The following is a 14,344-nucleotide window of genomic DNA, read 5'->3' as shown; positions in this document are numbered from 1 at the left end:
CACTATCTGACAGAGTAGAGGTAACAAGATTATACACTAGCTGATCTGGAAGCCTCCCAGAGAGTTACCAATAGGTTCGGTCTGGTGTACTAACTAGCGGCCGACTTGCGAACACCGTTTTAGAGCTGTACCCCCGAAATGTAAGGAATAATGGATCTCGCCACGATGTTCATCATAATCTCAAAAATCATCAATCATACTGCATGATGGAAGAGATGGAGAAGGGTTGACTGGAACTTAGGTCTGGAGACTAAACATGGGTTCCACTACTTCAAGCCTCCAATAAGCAAAATGGTGGTAATGCACCGATTGATGAGAGTCATCTACCACCTAATATTGCCTGGTAACACAGAGGGGCAGCATTCCTCCGTGTGGTGTGGGCACAAAACATCAGCCCCTGTTTACGTTGGTTCACACCTGGGTTTTCACCCACAATGTGCTTGTGCATGGGGGTTATACCTAGGATTACTAACAGTTCCACCATCGTGAAGGTGGAAGCAGAGGATTTGGCTGTCTCAGACCACCGAAATTGGGTCCACTTGTCTGGTATATCTGAGAGAATGTTTGTGACTACCTCAAGGACTATTTTGAGCAGAGGACTAACTGTAGACTTACAGATGTAATGAAGTGAAATTCCAGTAACTTGTTAATTTCTGAAATTTTGCATCTCTTGCAGAATTATGGATGTCGTTAAAGTCCGAGTACACTATATATATATATATATATATATGGTTATTGTTGTTATTTTTTTTTTCTCTTCATAGCCTGTTGGTTTTTTAGTATCCCAATTGAAGAAGTGCTGTTTTGAGAATTTTTGGAATACAAAAATAACGATTTTTCATTTTTAATTGGGTCAAAATATTATATTTTGTAGATTATCTGTTTTCATGGATAATTATAATATAATACTACTGTGGAAAAATGAAAAGAAACTTAATTTTTTTTTTGGTTTCTCCTTAGATTAAAGAACACAAAGAAAAGGGTATTGAAACCAGTGGATCTGGAATGATGATGCAGTTAAGAAAGGCAGCTAATCATCCTTTATTATTAAGGAATTATTATTCTGATTCAAAACTTATGAAAATGTCTAAACTTATGCTTAAGGTAGGTTAGTTTGTTATGTAAGTATTACTGTTTAGTAAGTATAAAGTTATAGAATTCTTATAGTACCGTGATAATAGACTAAATATAACAATAGTGAAATGCTTAAAGTGCGGTACTCACCTTGAATATAATCTGCAATAGTTTTATGAAAAGACTGATGGCTAAATATAAGGTGGAATGGTTAAGTTAATGCATTAAGGTGGGATGAGATTTAATTTAACAGAATTTTAAAATAAGCGCAAGGAAGCAGAAGTGCACTACTCCGTCCCTGGTTGTCATAAAGACAACCAGGGACGGATTAGTGCACTTCTGCTTATATTCAAGGTGAGTACCGCACTTTAAGCATTTTGCTATTTTTATATTTAGTATTACTGTTTAGTAATATATAGCAAAGCTAGAAATGCATTTCTAATCCCAGAGAAATTCTGATTTTAATCTGAATTATGCAAATCGTTTAAATTCTGTGTTTCTCTGGAGATTGCCAAATATGTACCCGAAGTTAAGAATAGTGATTCATCATCATCAGCCATTTTCAATCCACTGCAGGATGAAGGCCTCTCCAACAACTTTCCAGTTCCTTCTGTTTTGAGCACTGGCCATCCATTTACTACTCAAAAACTCATGAATTTCATCTATCCATCTCCGCCTTTGTTTTCCAGGTTTTCTTCTAGCTCCTCTTGGGTACCATTCTGTTATTTTCTTAGTCCATCTGTCATCATGCCTTCGAGCTATGTGTCCTGCCCAAGACCATTTTAGTTCTTTAGTTTTGATAAGAATGTCCTTTACTTGAGTTTGCTGCCTAATCCATGTGTTTCTCTTCTTATCTAACAGTCTGATTCCCAATATAATTCGTTCCATTCTTCGCTGTGTAGTTCTTAGCTTCTCTTCCATTCTTTTGGTGAGTGCCCAAGTTTCACTTCCATAAGTCATGGTGGGGAGTATACATTGATTCATTATTTTACGTTTCAGACAAACTGGGATATTGCTCTTCAGTATGTGACTATATAGGCCTGACGTAGCCCAGTGGTCAGGAGCGAGAGTGCATAGCACGCGTTCCTTGAGTGGACCGGGGTTCAAGCCCGTAACTACTAAATACGATAAATATTTGTATTGACGATTTATTGTAAACTCTACTGACTTGGTTGTCGTGCCGGAGTATAAACAGAAAATTTATTTATTTATTTATTTATTTATTTCCTGAATGCTATCCATCCAAAATTTATTCTTCTCTTGACTTCCAGCCATTTATCATTATTACAGCTAATAACTTGTCCCAGATAAGTATATGACTCCACCTTTTCAATTACTGCTCCTTCAATCATTATTTCCCTTTCCGTGGCATACTTGTTCATCATTACTTTTGTTTTAGCCATATTCATCTTTAGTCCAAAATCCTTACTAACTGTGCATAACTGATTAAGATTTTCCTCTAATTCTTTGGGATCGTGGCTTATGACCACAATGTCATCTGCAAATCGTAAATGGTTTAGGTACTCTCCGTTCACATTGACTCCTTTCTGCGACCAGTCTAATCTTCTGAAAGCTTCCTCAAGGGCAGCAGTAAACAGCTTCCGAGATATTGTGTCTCCTTGTCGAACTCCTCTCTCGATTTTAAATTTCCTACTGTCTTTGTCTAGTCTAATAAAGGATGTAGCACTCTCATATATTTTCTTCAAAATCATAATATATGGAGTATCTATGCCTTGTCTTTCCAGTGCCCGAAACATTGCCTTATGCTGTATGGAGTCAAATGCCTTTTCATAATCCACAAATGCCAGGCATAATGGTGTTTTATATTCATTTGCTTTCTCCATTAGCTGTGATATTACGTGAAGGTGATCCATAGTTGAGAATCCTGTCCTAAAGCCAGCTTGCTCTTTCGGTTGATTCTCATCAAGTATTCTTTCTAATCTGTTAGTAATGACCCTTGTGAACAACTTGTAGATATGGGATAACAAGCTAATTGGTCTATAATTTCCAATTTCTGATTTATCTCCTTTCTTATGCAGCAAAGCTATGATTGCATTATTCCACTGCTTAGGCATCACACCTTTTCTAATGCACTTTGTGAACAGCCTTGCCAGTTTTTGTGTTATGTCTCTTCCTCCCAATTTTAACAACTCTACAGTAACTTCATCTTCCCCCGGGGCTTTCCGATTCTTCATTTTCTTCAATGCATGTTCTACCTCATCAGGAAGAATATCGGGTATGTCGTATGTGTTGCTACTTTGCAATCCATCTTCCCCACTGCTGGTATCATTCCCTCGCTCCTTGTATAATTCTCTATAGTAGTCTTCTGCTATTTGAATTATGCCTTCTCTGCTGTTTATAAGTACACCATCGCTATTCTTCAGTTTCAGTATCATTTGTCTTTCTGTATTACTGCTCATGGCTGCTGATTTAAATCCTTTGTTTTCCCTTAATGCTTGTTCTACTTTTCTTTTGTTAAATCTTCTTATGTCCTCTCTGAGTCTCTTTCTAATGGCTTTGCATAACTCAGTATACTCAATTTTCTCCCTGTCAGTGTTTTTCTTGCTCTTCATTTGTTGTCTTTGGTTCATCATGACAAGTGTTTCTTGACTAATTTTTTCTTCTTTGGATTTCTGTTTCCCTATAGGTTTCTTGGGCTTTATCACTTTCAGAAAGTTGTAATATTCCTCGTCGATATCTTGGTCCTGAGCAGTCTGCAGAAGCTCAAACTTGTTCTTAAGTTCCAGTACATACTGCTTTTTCTCCTCCTCTGTTATTTCAAAGACCTTTGTATTATTTACTCGAGTCAGTTTTTTCATTTTATTTCCTACATCTATATCAAGTGTACATCTTACCATTCTGTGATCACTTCCAACATTTACCTTATTCAGGACGGTAACATCATTCACAATATATCTTCTGTTAGTGAGGATGAAGTCGATTTCATTAGTTGTTAATCCATTTGGACTCTTCCATGTCCACTTTCTGTTCACCCTTTTCTTGAAAAAAGTGTTCATTACTGACATTCCTTGAGATTCTGCAAATTCCACAAGTCTTTCACCTCTTTTGTTTCTTTCACCAATTCCAAAATTTCCTATAGTTCCTCTTTCTGCGCTGTTTTGCCTTTTTCCAACCTTAGCATTGAAGTTCCCCATAATAATAGTGTAGTGGGTTTTCTGCTCATCTAGAAGACTCTCAATTTCAGTGTACATTTCTTCAACGTCTTCATCATCATGGCTCGATGTTGGTGCATAAATCATTATAATCTTTAGCTTGTACCTCTTAGAAATCTTGAGTATTAGTCTTGACACCCTTGGTGATGTACCTTTGAATTCCAAAATGTTGTTTTTAAAATCTTTATGGACCAGAAACCCAACTCCACCTTCACTCCTTTCACTGTTTCCATTGGTGTATAGCAGATTTCCACTTGATAAACTTATAAGTGATTCATTTCTTCTTCTTGTTTCAGCCAAACCGATGATATTCCAATTCACATTTTCTAATTCCTTTTCCAGCTCTAATATCCTGTCTTCACCGATGAGTGATCGTACGTTATAACAGGCCAAGTTCAATTTCCGTGCATGGCAGCCTGGTCGTACCCAGAGATTCTTAGCACCCTCTGCTTCCACTCTGATCCTCTCGCTGCCGTAAGAGGGAGAGTGAAAGCTGCTGGGGACTGAGGGCCATTTGTATTGTTGTGCTCTCATTGCTGGAGGGTTTGGTCTTTTCCTCTTCACGCTGACCAGGCGTCTTGAAGAGAACCACTCTACACGTTCGTTGCCACCTAAGTGACGTAACAGGGCTTACCATCGAGAAGGTGTGCATGAGTGGATTTTAGGGAGGCAGGCCAACCGGACTTCTCCTAAATCTTCTGTAATAGAGAGATATTGGATCCATCAGTGTTTTAGGCTGAGTGTCTGATAACACACAGGATACCTGTTCCCCTCTAGAACTATTAAATATGTAGTGTTTCATGGTAATATTACTGTGGGAACAACCCTTCTACTATATCACCTTCTACTATATCACTATATCACCTTCTACTATATCATTGGGAGTCTGCTGACGAGGCTACTAGAGACGGTCGTGTTCCAAGCCGCTAAGTGGATTTTTCTTATTTATTGATTTGAAATTATTGTTTTTCTAAAACTTTTGATTTAAATTTAGTAGTATAACATTATTTTGTGATTTTCTGATTAACTTGGTGTATTTATTCTTTACTCGGCCTTGTAATTGCATAAAAGTATCGGTAAAGGTTTCCACGTGTTTCAACTCCGCTACCGTTCGTAATTTTCCCGCCATTGTGATACGATAGTTGTATGCCGTACTAGATAGCGTTAGTTGAACTTCGTTAGCAGTTAAATTGTACGTATAAATAAATACATATAACGACTTAGATTACAAACGTAATATAATTAATTATATTTAACATAATTAATAACATAACATAATTAATTATAATTAATTAATAAATTAATAGAATCATGACTCAGACCAGAGCAGCAAAGCAAAAGGCTCAAGCTAATGGAAGCACTGTGACTCAGAGCAGAACTGAGGGGGGCAGTTGTCCTCTGACTCACAGCCTTATAAAATGCACTGTTTGCAGAGCAATCGGGTACGGGACATGATACTGCCAAGGGGGATGTCTTTGTGTGTGCGCGATGCAAGGAGTGTATCGATATCAGGCAACAACTCGGCGTTCTTGTGGGCCTATATGAGAGCTTGAAGGACAGGGTGGATGCCCTCGAAGAAACTAAATTGAGGGGCCCATCAAGCTCTCAGCTGCCCACATCAACGCCAGAGCTTGCACTTGGGCATCGCGTGACACAGAGACAACCCCTAAGGCAGAATGCGCTGGTCCCGAAGGAACTAGTAGTTGTTGGTGACTCTATTCTCAGGGAAACGGGGAACATGCTTTGTAAAAAAGATAGGTGGAACAGGACCAGGGTATGTCTGCCAGGGGCAAAGGTTGATGACGTTGTAGAGCGAATATCATCTTTTAAGGGCACAAAAGGTGATATAGTTGTACACGTTGGCACTAATAATATTAAGAGTAGGAGACCGGCAGAATTACTTAACAAGTACAGGTCACTGTTGAACAAAAGCCGAGAATTAGGGTTGAATTTGAAAGTGTCTGCAATTCTGCCCAGACACGATAGGAGGGAGTATATGATGAGAGCCTTGTCGATCAATTCGGCCCTGGAAAGATTGTGCAAGGCTCAAGGGGTAGAATTTTTTTCAGCCTGGACTGTACTTGTTAACAGGAGAGATTGCTTCTACAGGGATGGGATACACTTAAATAGAAAGGGTGCAAGAATATTTGCTGATGCTATCGAGGCAGTGTTAGGTGGGTCGGAAAACTGCTAGCTTGGGGGGAGACAAAGACCAATAGATTGACAGTAGCCACTGACAGAGGTGAAAGAGATTCTTGCACTGCTTCTATTAGAATGAGCAGAAGCCTGAAAAACAAGATGCATGGTATTTCAGAGACGGCTAGGAGCCATTGCGGTACAAGTAAACACATGGGTTGTGTTAGGGTAGCTAAGAATAGAAACAGGTGCAGGTATACTTGCGTGTACACCAATGCTAGGAGTTTAGTAAATAAATTTGATGAATTTGAGGTATTGCTCAAAACATCAAAGGCAGATATTGTTGGGATATCAGAGACGTGGTGTCACACAGATATAAGGGATGCAGAACTGCAATTTGGGGAGTACAACGTCTACAGAAAGGATAGACAGGATAGGAAGGAGGGAGGGGTTATGCTATTAGTTAAGAAACACATAAAAACCAAAGAAGTGAAGCCAGTCGACATCGCTGGACAGTGCAGTGTTGAGTCAGTTTGGTGTGACATAAGCATTGGGAGATCAAAATTGAGAGTAGGAGTGTGCTATAGGCCTAATGACTCTGATGAGTATAATAAGGAACTGTACAGGGAAATAGAGTGGGCCAGTAAATCAGAGAGTCTTATAATGGGAGATTTTAATTTCCCAGATATTGACTGGAATTTGGGGGCTGGTTACTCACACACTAGCAGGGCTTTTGTGGATTTATTGGATGATTGTTTTCTACATCAGCATGTTCGGGAGGCAACTAGAGGGAGTAATACTCTTGATTTGATTATCAGCAGTGATTCTTCATGCATTAAGAATCTGCAAATAAATGAACCACTAGGTGGCAGTGATCACAGTGTGCTGAAGTGGGATTTACTCAAAGAGGTAACTACCATTAGGGGTAAAGGGAAGGGTTATTGCTTCCGTAAAGGCGACTACGATGGACTGAGACAGTATTTAAATTCTATACAGTGGGACCAACTGATGATGTTACCAACAGCAAATTCAAAATGGGAAGCATTCAAAGAACTTATCTTGGAAGCTACTAGGCTTTACATACCAACTAAGAAATATTGTTCAAGGTCTAGGCCAAAATGGATGTCAGATGAACTAATGAGGCATATGGCAGAGAAGAAAAATGCATGGGATACTTACAAATTAACACATGACACAGAAGCCTATGATAGATACAAGTTGATATGCAACCAAGTTACAAAGGATGTTAGGCAGGCGAAGGCAGATTACAAGAAATCCTTGGCAAGGGATGCAAAGAAAAACAGCAAAGAGTTCTTTACTTATGTAAACTCTAGAAGGAAGGGGATGAATCAGATTGGTCCACTTGATATTGATGGGTCAACTGTTGATGATCCTGCTCAGGTAGCTAACAAACTAAATGAATATTTTGCATCGACATTCACACATGAGGAGTTATTCAGCGAGGGGAATGCCAGAGGTGTATTCAACTCTAGCAGTAAGCTACAGAATCTTGAAATAACTGGGAGTAAAGTGGAGGAGAAACTGTTGAAGATAAACACAAGAAAGGCACCCGGGGTGGATGGGATCTATCCAGTTATATTAAAGGAGGCAGCAAAGGAAGTAAGCAAACCCTTAGCCATAATTATGAGAGCTTCCTTGGACTCAGCGGAGATACCCATAGACTGGAAATGTGCAAATGTGACCCCAATTCACAAAGGAGGATCAAAGGCTGACACAAGTAATTATAGACCTGTGAGCTTAACTTCTGTTCCAGGAAAATTAATGGAGGCACTGGTTAAAGAAGCACTGCAGGATCATTTAGACAAGACTTCAGTTATAGCTCAGACACAGCATGGTTTTGTTAAGGGGAAGTCTTGCCTGACCAACTTGATTGGATACTATGATGCAGTCACAAAAGAACTGGATGCAGGGAATAACTTTGATATTATATACTTGGATCTTAGAAAGGCTTTTGATACTGTTGCACATGGAAGACTGCTACACAAATTGGAGCAGTTGACATTGGAGGCAAATTGCTGCTATGGATAAAGGGGTGGTTGAGGGGGAGAAGACAAGGAGTGGTAATCAATGGACACTGCTCATCGTGGACTAATATTATTAGTGGAGTCCCTCAGGGCTCAGTGTTGGGTCCATTATTGTTTTCTGTATTTATAAATGATATTGATGATGGTATATCAAGCTTAATGTCCAAGTTTGCAGATGATACAAAGGTTGGCAGGGTTGTCAAGGACACTACTGACACTATGCTGCTGCAACAGGATCTGGAAAGGTTGAGCAGATGGGCTGAGAGGTGGCAAATGAAGTTTAACATTGACAAATGTAAAGTACTACACATGGGAAACAGCAACCCGAGAGCAACGTATCAACTCTGTGGTACTACACTGACAGTGGTAGAGAATGAAAGGGACTTGGGGGTGATTGTGCAGGCAGATATGAAGTTCTCTGAGCAGTGCAGACGGGCTGCAAGAGTAGCTCATGGAGTATTGTCAATGATATACAGGAATTTTTCCAGCAGGGATAAGGAGGTGATTATTCCCTTGTATAAGGCAATGGTCAGGCCACACCTAGAGTACTGTATACAGGTCTGGAGGCCTCATTTCAAGAAGGATGTAGAGCTGCTGGAACGAGTACAGAGAAGGGCAACAAGATTAGTGAATGGAACAAAGGGGTGCTCTTACGAAGAAAGGCTTAAGTTTTGCAAATTACAGTGTCTGGAGACTAGGCACCAGCGAGGTGATCTGATAGAGGTGTATAAAGCCTTGAATGGTTTAAGCATGCTCAATGCTGATGGGATTCTTCCTCTAGCTCAGAAAAATCACCTGAGAGGGCATAAATTCAAATTGAGGAAAGACAGATGTAGGATAGATGTGCGGAAATTTGCCTTTAGGCAGCGGGTGGTTGGTTGGTGGAACAGACTGCCATCCCTTGTGGTGGAGGTTGATAGCCTAAATAAGTTTAAGGCTCAGCTGGACAGGTATTTTGAACGAACAGAGGGGTGAAGTGGAAGTGGGTTTTTTTTTTTTTTTTGGCTGATGCTGCATAAGCTTGCTTTCTTGCATCAAATGCCTCTACTAATGCTAATGCTAATCACTAGGCCCTTCCACAATAAATTAAATTAATGGGACTTCCTTTAGTTTTTCCATTACATTGGGTCACATAACAGTTGAACTAGTCATGTCTGGTGAAAGAAAATTTATTTTGGAAATTATGTACAGTTTCAGTAAGAGCGTTGCTGCAATGTTTATAGATTTTAAATAATTTTTTTTACAGACAAAACATTAAGAAAATAAACTCATTTAGTGATAATAGTAAACAACACACATTAAAGTTAAAATATTCAATTTCTTTAGCTTCTAGCTACTAGATTGGAAAATATTAACTACTATGAGAAGATTCTCTGTGTTTCAGAATCATATAAAATAAAGAGCTTTTATAGCCAACAGTCTTTAATTTATTTTCTGGCGTAAATTTGTTTTTTGAATAAAAATACTGTACAATACTGTAAGCTTAGATCATCAAATCACAATAGAATTCCATTCTGGTATATTTCTTTGCTCTCTTTTATATTTTAATTTTACTTCTGATGATCATTTGAATCATAAAATGGATTGTTTGTTTTTAACATTTCGTAGGCTTCTCATTCTTCCCTCTTGTGAATAATATAATACTGATGCACACAAATTGAACACAAAAGCACCACAAATGAATAAAGTCCATAACTAGCTAGATAAATGCTGAACGTTTTTTCATTACTTCACGATTTCCCTCTTTCTTGTTATAGTAAACAGCCAGCTGGAAGTTGGCAACGTTATATTCAAACATCATGTGGACATGTATGCCAAGGTTGTAGATGACTTTCAGCAACCAGTGAAATACCACCACTTTGCTTATTGGAGGCTTGAAGTGGTGAAACCCATGTTTAGTCTCTAGAGCAAAGTTTCCGGCATCCCCCTTCCCCCCATACTTCTCCTTCAACCCATGCACGGTACTAAGTACTATAGGTTTTGATACCTTTCGTGTTTGGGGTTTTCATTAAAAAAAAAAAAAAAAAAAATGGAAACTAAACTACACAAAGGCAAAGAGAATAGGGGTTAGATATTGTGCACCTGTGGATTATAATGTTTTACAGGAAATAATTCATTGAACCTGATGTACAGAACTGAGTTATAGTTTATTATGTTCTACAGTATCCTTCAAAAAGTATCCAGGCATGTATTAGTTTCATATTGAAATCATTGCCACTCACTTCAGTAGTATGTCAGTCATCCTGTAGTTGCTATGGCAAACTCTTCCCTCCTGGGTAGTCTTTCTGTCACTGTATGATAAACCTACAGACCAGTTAAGTAGTCGCAGTGGCAACTGATGCAGGAAAGCAAGCTTATACAGCATCAACAAAAAAAAAAAAAAAAAGCCAACACTCCCCATTTCACCTGTCACTGTAACAGTTTATCTAGTTTTTCCTTGAATTTATTCAAATTTTCCACAAAAACAAATTTCTGCACATGCGATGTACAGCAATCCTTCCTCAACGTGAATTTATGCCTCCCTTTGTATAGTCTGAGCAAGAGGAAAAATTCCATTAATATTGAGCTCATTCGAGGCATTCAAAGCCTTAAATGTCTCAATCAGACATCCTCACAGGCATGCATGGTCTCCAGATGCTGCAATTTGCAAACCTGAAGCCTTTCCTGGTAACATCACCCTCTTGCTCCCCTCACCAATCTTGTTGCTCTTCTCTGCACCCATTCCAACAGATCAACATTCTTTTTAAAATGAGACCTTCCAGACTTGTATGCATTATTCAAGATGTGGCCTAACCATTGCCTTATGCAAAGGAATAATTTCCTCCTATCCCTCATGGCAAAATTCCTGCATATAATTGACAAAACCCTTCGCTGTCCTGGCAGCCCATCTGTAAAATGAATGAGGACAAAATTTTGACTGTTATAAATGATTCTAGAACTGGGTGCCATAAATTCAAATTACAGGTGGAGAAGTTTAGACTGGATTGCAGGAAGTTTTATTTTAGCCAGCAAGTTATAAATTACTGAAATAAGTTACCTACATGGGTGGATGAGGCTGACAGTTTGGGGAAATTCAAAGGTCAGCTGGATAGTTACCTATGGGAGGAGGGAAATGCATAGGTTGTTTATTTCCTTTTCTTTTATTATTTATTAATTATTTATTTTATATACTATTTTACTTTTTCTTTTTTTTTGGCTGGTGCAGCATAAGCCTTAAGTTTTCTTGCACCATATGGCCAGTATCTGAATTATTCTATCATCTTTAAAAATGTATATCAAGCTTTGCAGGCTGCTAAGTATTTCTATGTTATAGGAATATTTCATAGGTTTAACAGGCCATAGAAATAGCTGATTAGTTATTTTTCACAAACGTTACTCTCAGCCACAAAGGTTTGCAGCTCTCACAAATTTAAGTTTGTGAATATAGTCAATTTCATGCAGAAATTGGCTACATTTATCCCTTAAGTGATGCTGTAGAATGGTTACAGAAATGCCTTTAGCATTAAAAAAGGGGATTAGCACACCTTTCCTGTAGATGGAGCATCATCGACTGTCATTTTACTATTCTATCTTAATAACATAGTATAGTTTTCAGAAATTTTAATTTTAGGAATGAACTCAAAAGATGCAAATCTAAATATCATATTTGAAGGCATGCTTCAGCTACAATATATAGTATATGTATAACCTGTGTGATATATATGAAAATAAGAAATAATGATTTCTGATTTTAATGAAATTTCAGATGGCTTGATAAACAGCTCTAAGGAGAACTAAACATAAAATTTCTTGAAAATCCATCCACTGGGAGCCAAGTTACATACAGTGGATTGACATGGTGAAGACAATAGGTGCTTTGCACATATGGAAATTATCTTAAAATCTATTTTTAAACTACAGTAGCAGAAGACTGTTGCACATATCTTGCTCTACCTATAAGAGAATAAAACAAAAACTGAAATTTTTTCATTGTGTAAAGATAATTGTATTATAATGACATAAATAAAATTCAAACTGTTTAATTATATTAAACCTTAACTAATGCAGCACATGTATAGGGTACATTCTGTTAACAAATTTAATGCATATAAGTAATATAGGACAATTTCAGAAATTTTGAAAATTTTTAAAAAAATTGTTTTTCTAAAATTTTTTTATTTGGGAAAAATGGCAGGCCAGAATATAAAGAAAATATTACAAAACTATTATCTCCGTATGCTTATTGGAACAGTGTTAATTCATATGGTAGGAAGCATGTTTTGCTGAAAGACTGCAACTGCAACTCCAGTACTTTTGAACTTGATGATGGAGCTTACTTAAACATTGTTTTAAACTAGGTGTGTTTCATTCATGTGAATCACAACTTCATCTTAATTTAAATCTACTGTAATTGTAATTCTCAATCTTTAATCTTATGATTTTATATTGTTTAAGGAACCAACTCACCGAGATGCGAATCCAAATCTAATATTTGAAGATATGCAAGTCATGTCAGATTTTGAACTTCACCAACTTTGCAAAAAATATAAGGTAAAAAAAAATGCCATTTCTCTACTTTTTTTTTTTTTTTAATATATTCTACATTAGGATTAAATAAGTTTCATAGAACTTGATTCTTTATTTTGTGTAGAGTAGTTATTTCTGGATTGTGGTTTGAGGATTGTGAGAAAAAGCAGTTATATAGAAATGTTAAAAAAAAAAAAAACACCTATAATATTTAATTATTGAAATGACATTAAATTGAGACAAACTTTTATGCTTGATGTGATGTAAAATAGAGATAAACATAATAATTAACAAATTAAGAATATAATATTAATTGCGACTTGAATCAAACATAAACACACATTAAACTTTTTTTTTCATTTTTAGTGCAATTTCCAAGAAGAGTTTGAAATGAAATAAATAAAGATAAATATATAAATTTATTCATCATATATGAATAAATTTGATACTTAGACTTAATGAACTTACACTTTAACTTGCACTTTTAACATTTACACTTTAACATATAAACTCTTCTGGTTGTAAAGCATTAAAATATTTTATATGTATTATATCTAAAGTCTTGCACTTGGCCATTGGTGGTCAGAATAGCCATATAGTCATCTTATCTGCTTTTGTAACCAATGTTGTGCTACTTTCTACTACAAAGTAATTCTAAATTATTATAATACAGGACAGCCCTTGACTTTTGGATGCTCTACATTCAGACAACTCATTCTTTTGAACATTATGACACCCTGAAATCAACTTTCAAATCCTCAGTATTTCAGACATCAGTGAACTAACAAAAATGAACTGTGCAAGTTATTGCATGTTGTGCAACCTGCCTGCCAACAGTTTCAGCAGTGTTGCTATCTAGTCTGTGTGTTTTTGCAATTATTAACAATGTTAGTACCTTTTTCTTTATTATTTTACAAAAATGAGTGGGAAAAATGAAAGTGCTGATCATCTTTAGTCTCAATTAAACCCTTCAGTAGACTTAAGCTGGTCATTTTGTGTATTCAGTTGTGAAAGAAAAGGATAAAATTAAAGACTATGTTTGAAATGCTGGAAATATGCAGTCAATGATTATGTTGAAAAAGTGAGGTGCAGTTATGGAAGAAACAAAAAAATCTTTAAAATTATGGATTGGAAACACATTAAAAAAAAAAAAAAAAAGTTCTACCGAGTTTCTCAGTTACTCACAGTATGACTATAAGTCTCATTGATGATTAGAAGAAATGTTTTGGGTGAAAGTGCTCTGTTAATGTTCCATAATTTATTCAAGCAAAGGCTAGTTTGATGGGTTCGAGAATAGGGCAAAGCTTCACAATATTACATTGATCAGAGAATCTGCTATTGTTAATAAATGAGCTGCACTAGAATTTGCAAAAATAATTTGCTGAAATTGTTTGGCAGGGGGTTGGAGGA

The 14,344-nt window shown here is 37.0% G+C and overlaps 1 protein-coding gene across 1 annotated transcript in view; it reads left to right on the top strand.

Annotated features, from left to right (window-relative positions):
- Positions 1 to 14,344, top strand: part of LOC150083623 (SWI/SNF-related matrix-associated actin-dependent regulator of chromatin subfamily A containing DEAD/H box 1B-like) — a 276,675-nt gene that overhangs the window by 184,283 nt on the left and 78,048 nt on the right. Inside the window, exons 13-14 of the mRNA XM_090377391.1 lie at positions 961 to 1,104; positions 12,863 to 12,958. Coding sequence (XP_090233517.1) covers positions 961 to 1,104; positions 12,863 to 12,958 — 240 coding nt within the window. The remainder of the gene's footprint in view (positions 1 to 960; positions 1,105 to 12,862; positions 12,959 to 14,344) is intronic.

This window comes from Mastigoproctus giganteus, chromosome 7 (genome assembly GCF_048544385.1).
Source record: "Mastigoproctus giganteus isolate SK-2022 chromosome 7, ASM4854438v1, whole genome shotgun sequence".
NCBI classification, from domain to species: domain Eukaryota; kingdom Metazoa; phylum Arthropoda; class Arachnida; order Uropygi; family Thelyphonidae; genus Mastigoproctus; species Mastigoproctus giganteus.
Note: the sequence above shows the minus strand (reverse complement) of the source record. Positions and strands in the feature narration are given on the sequence as shown.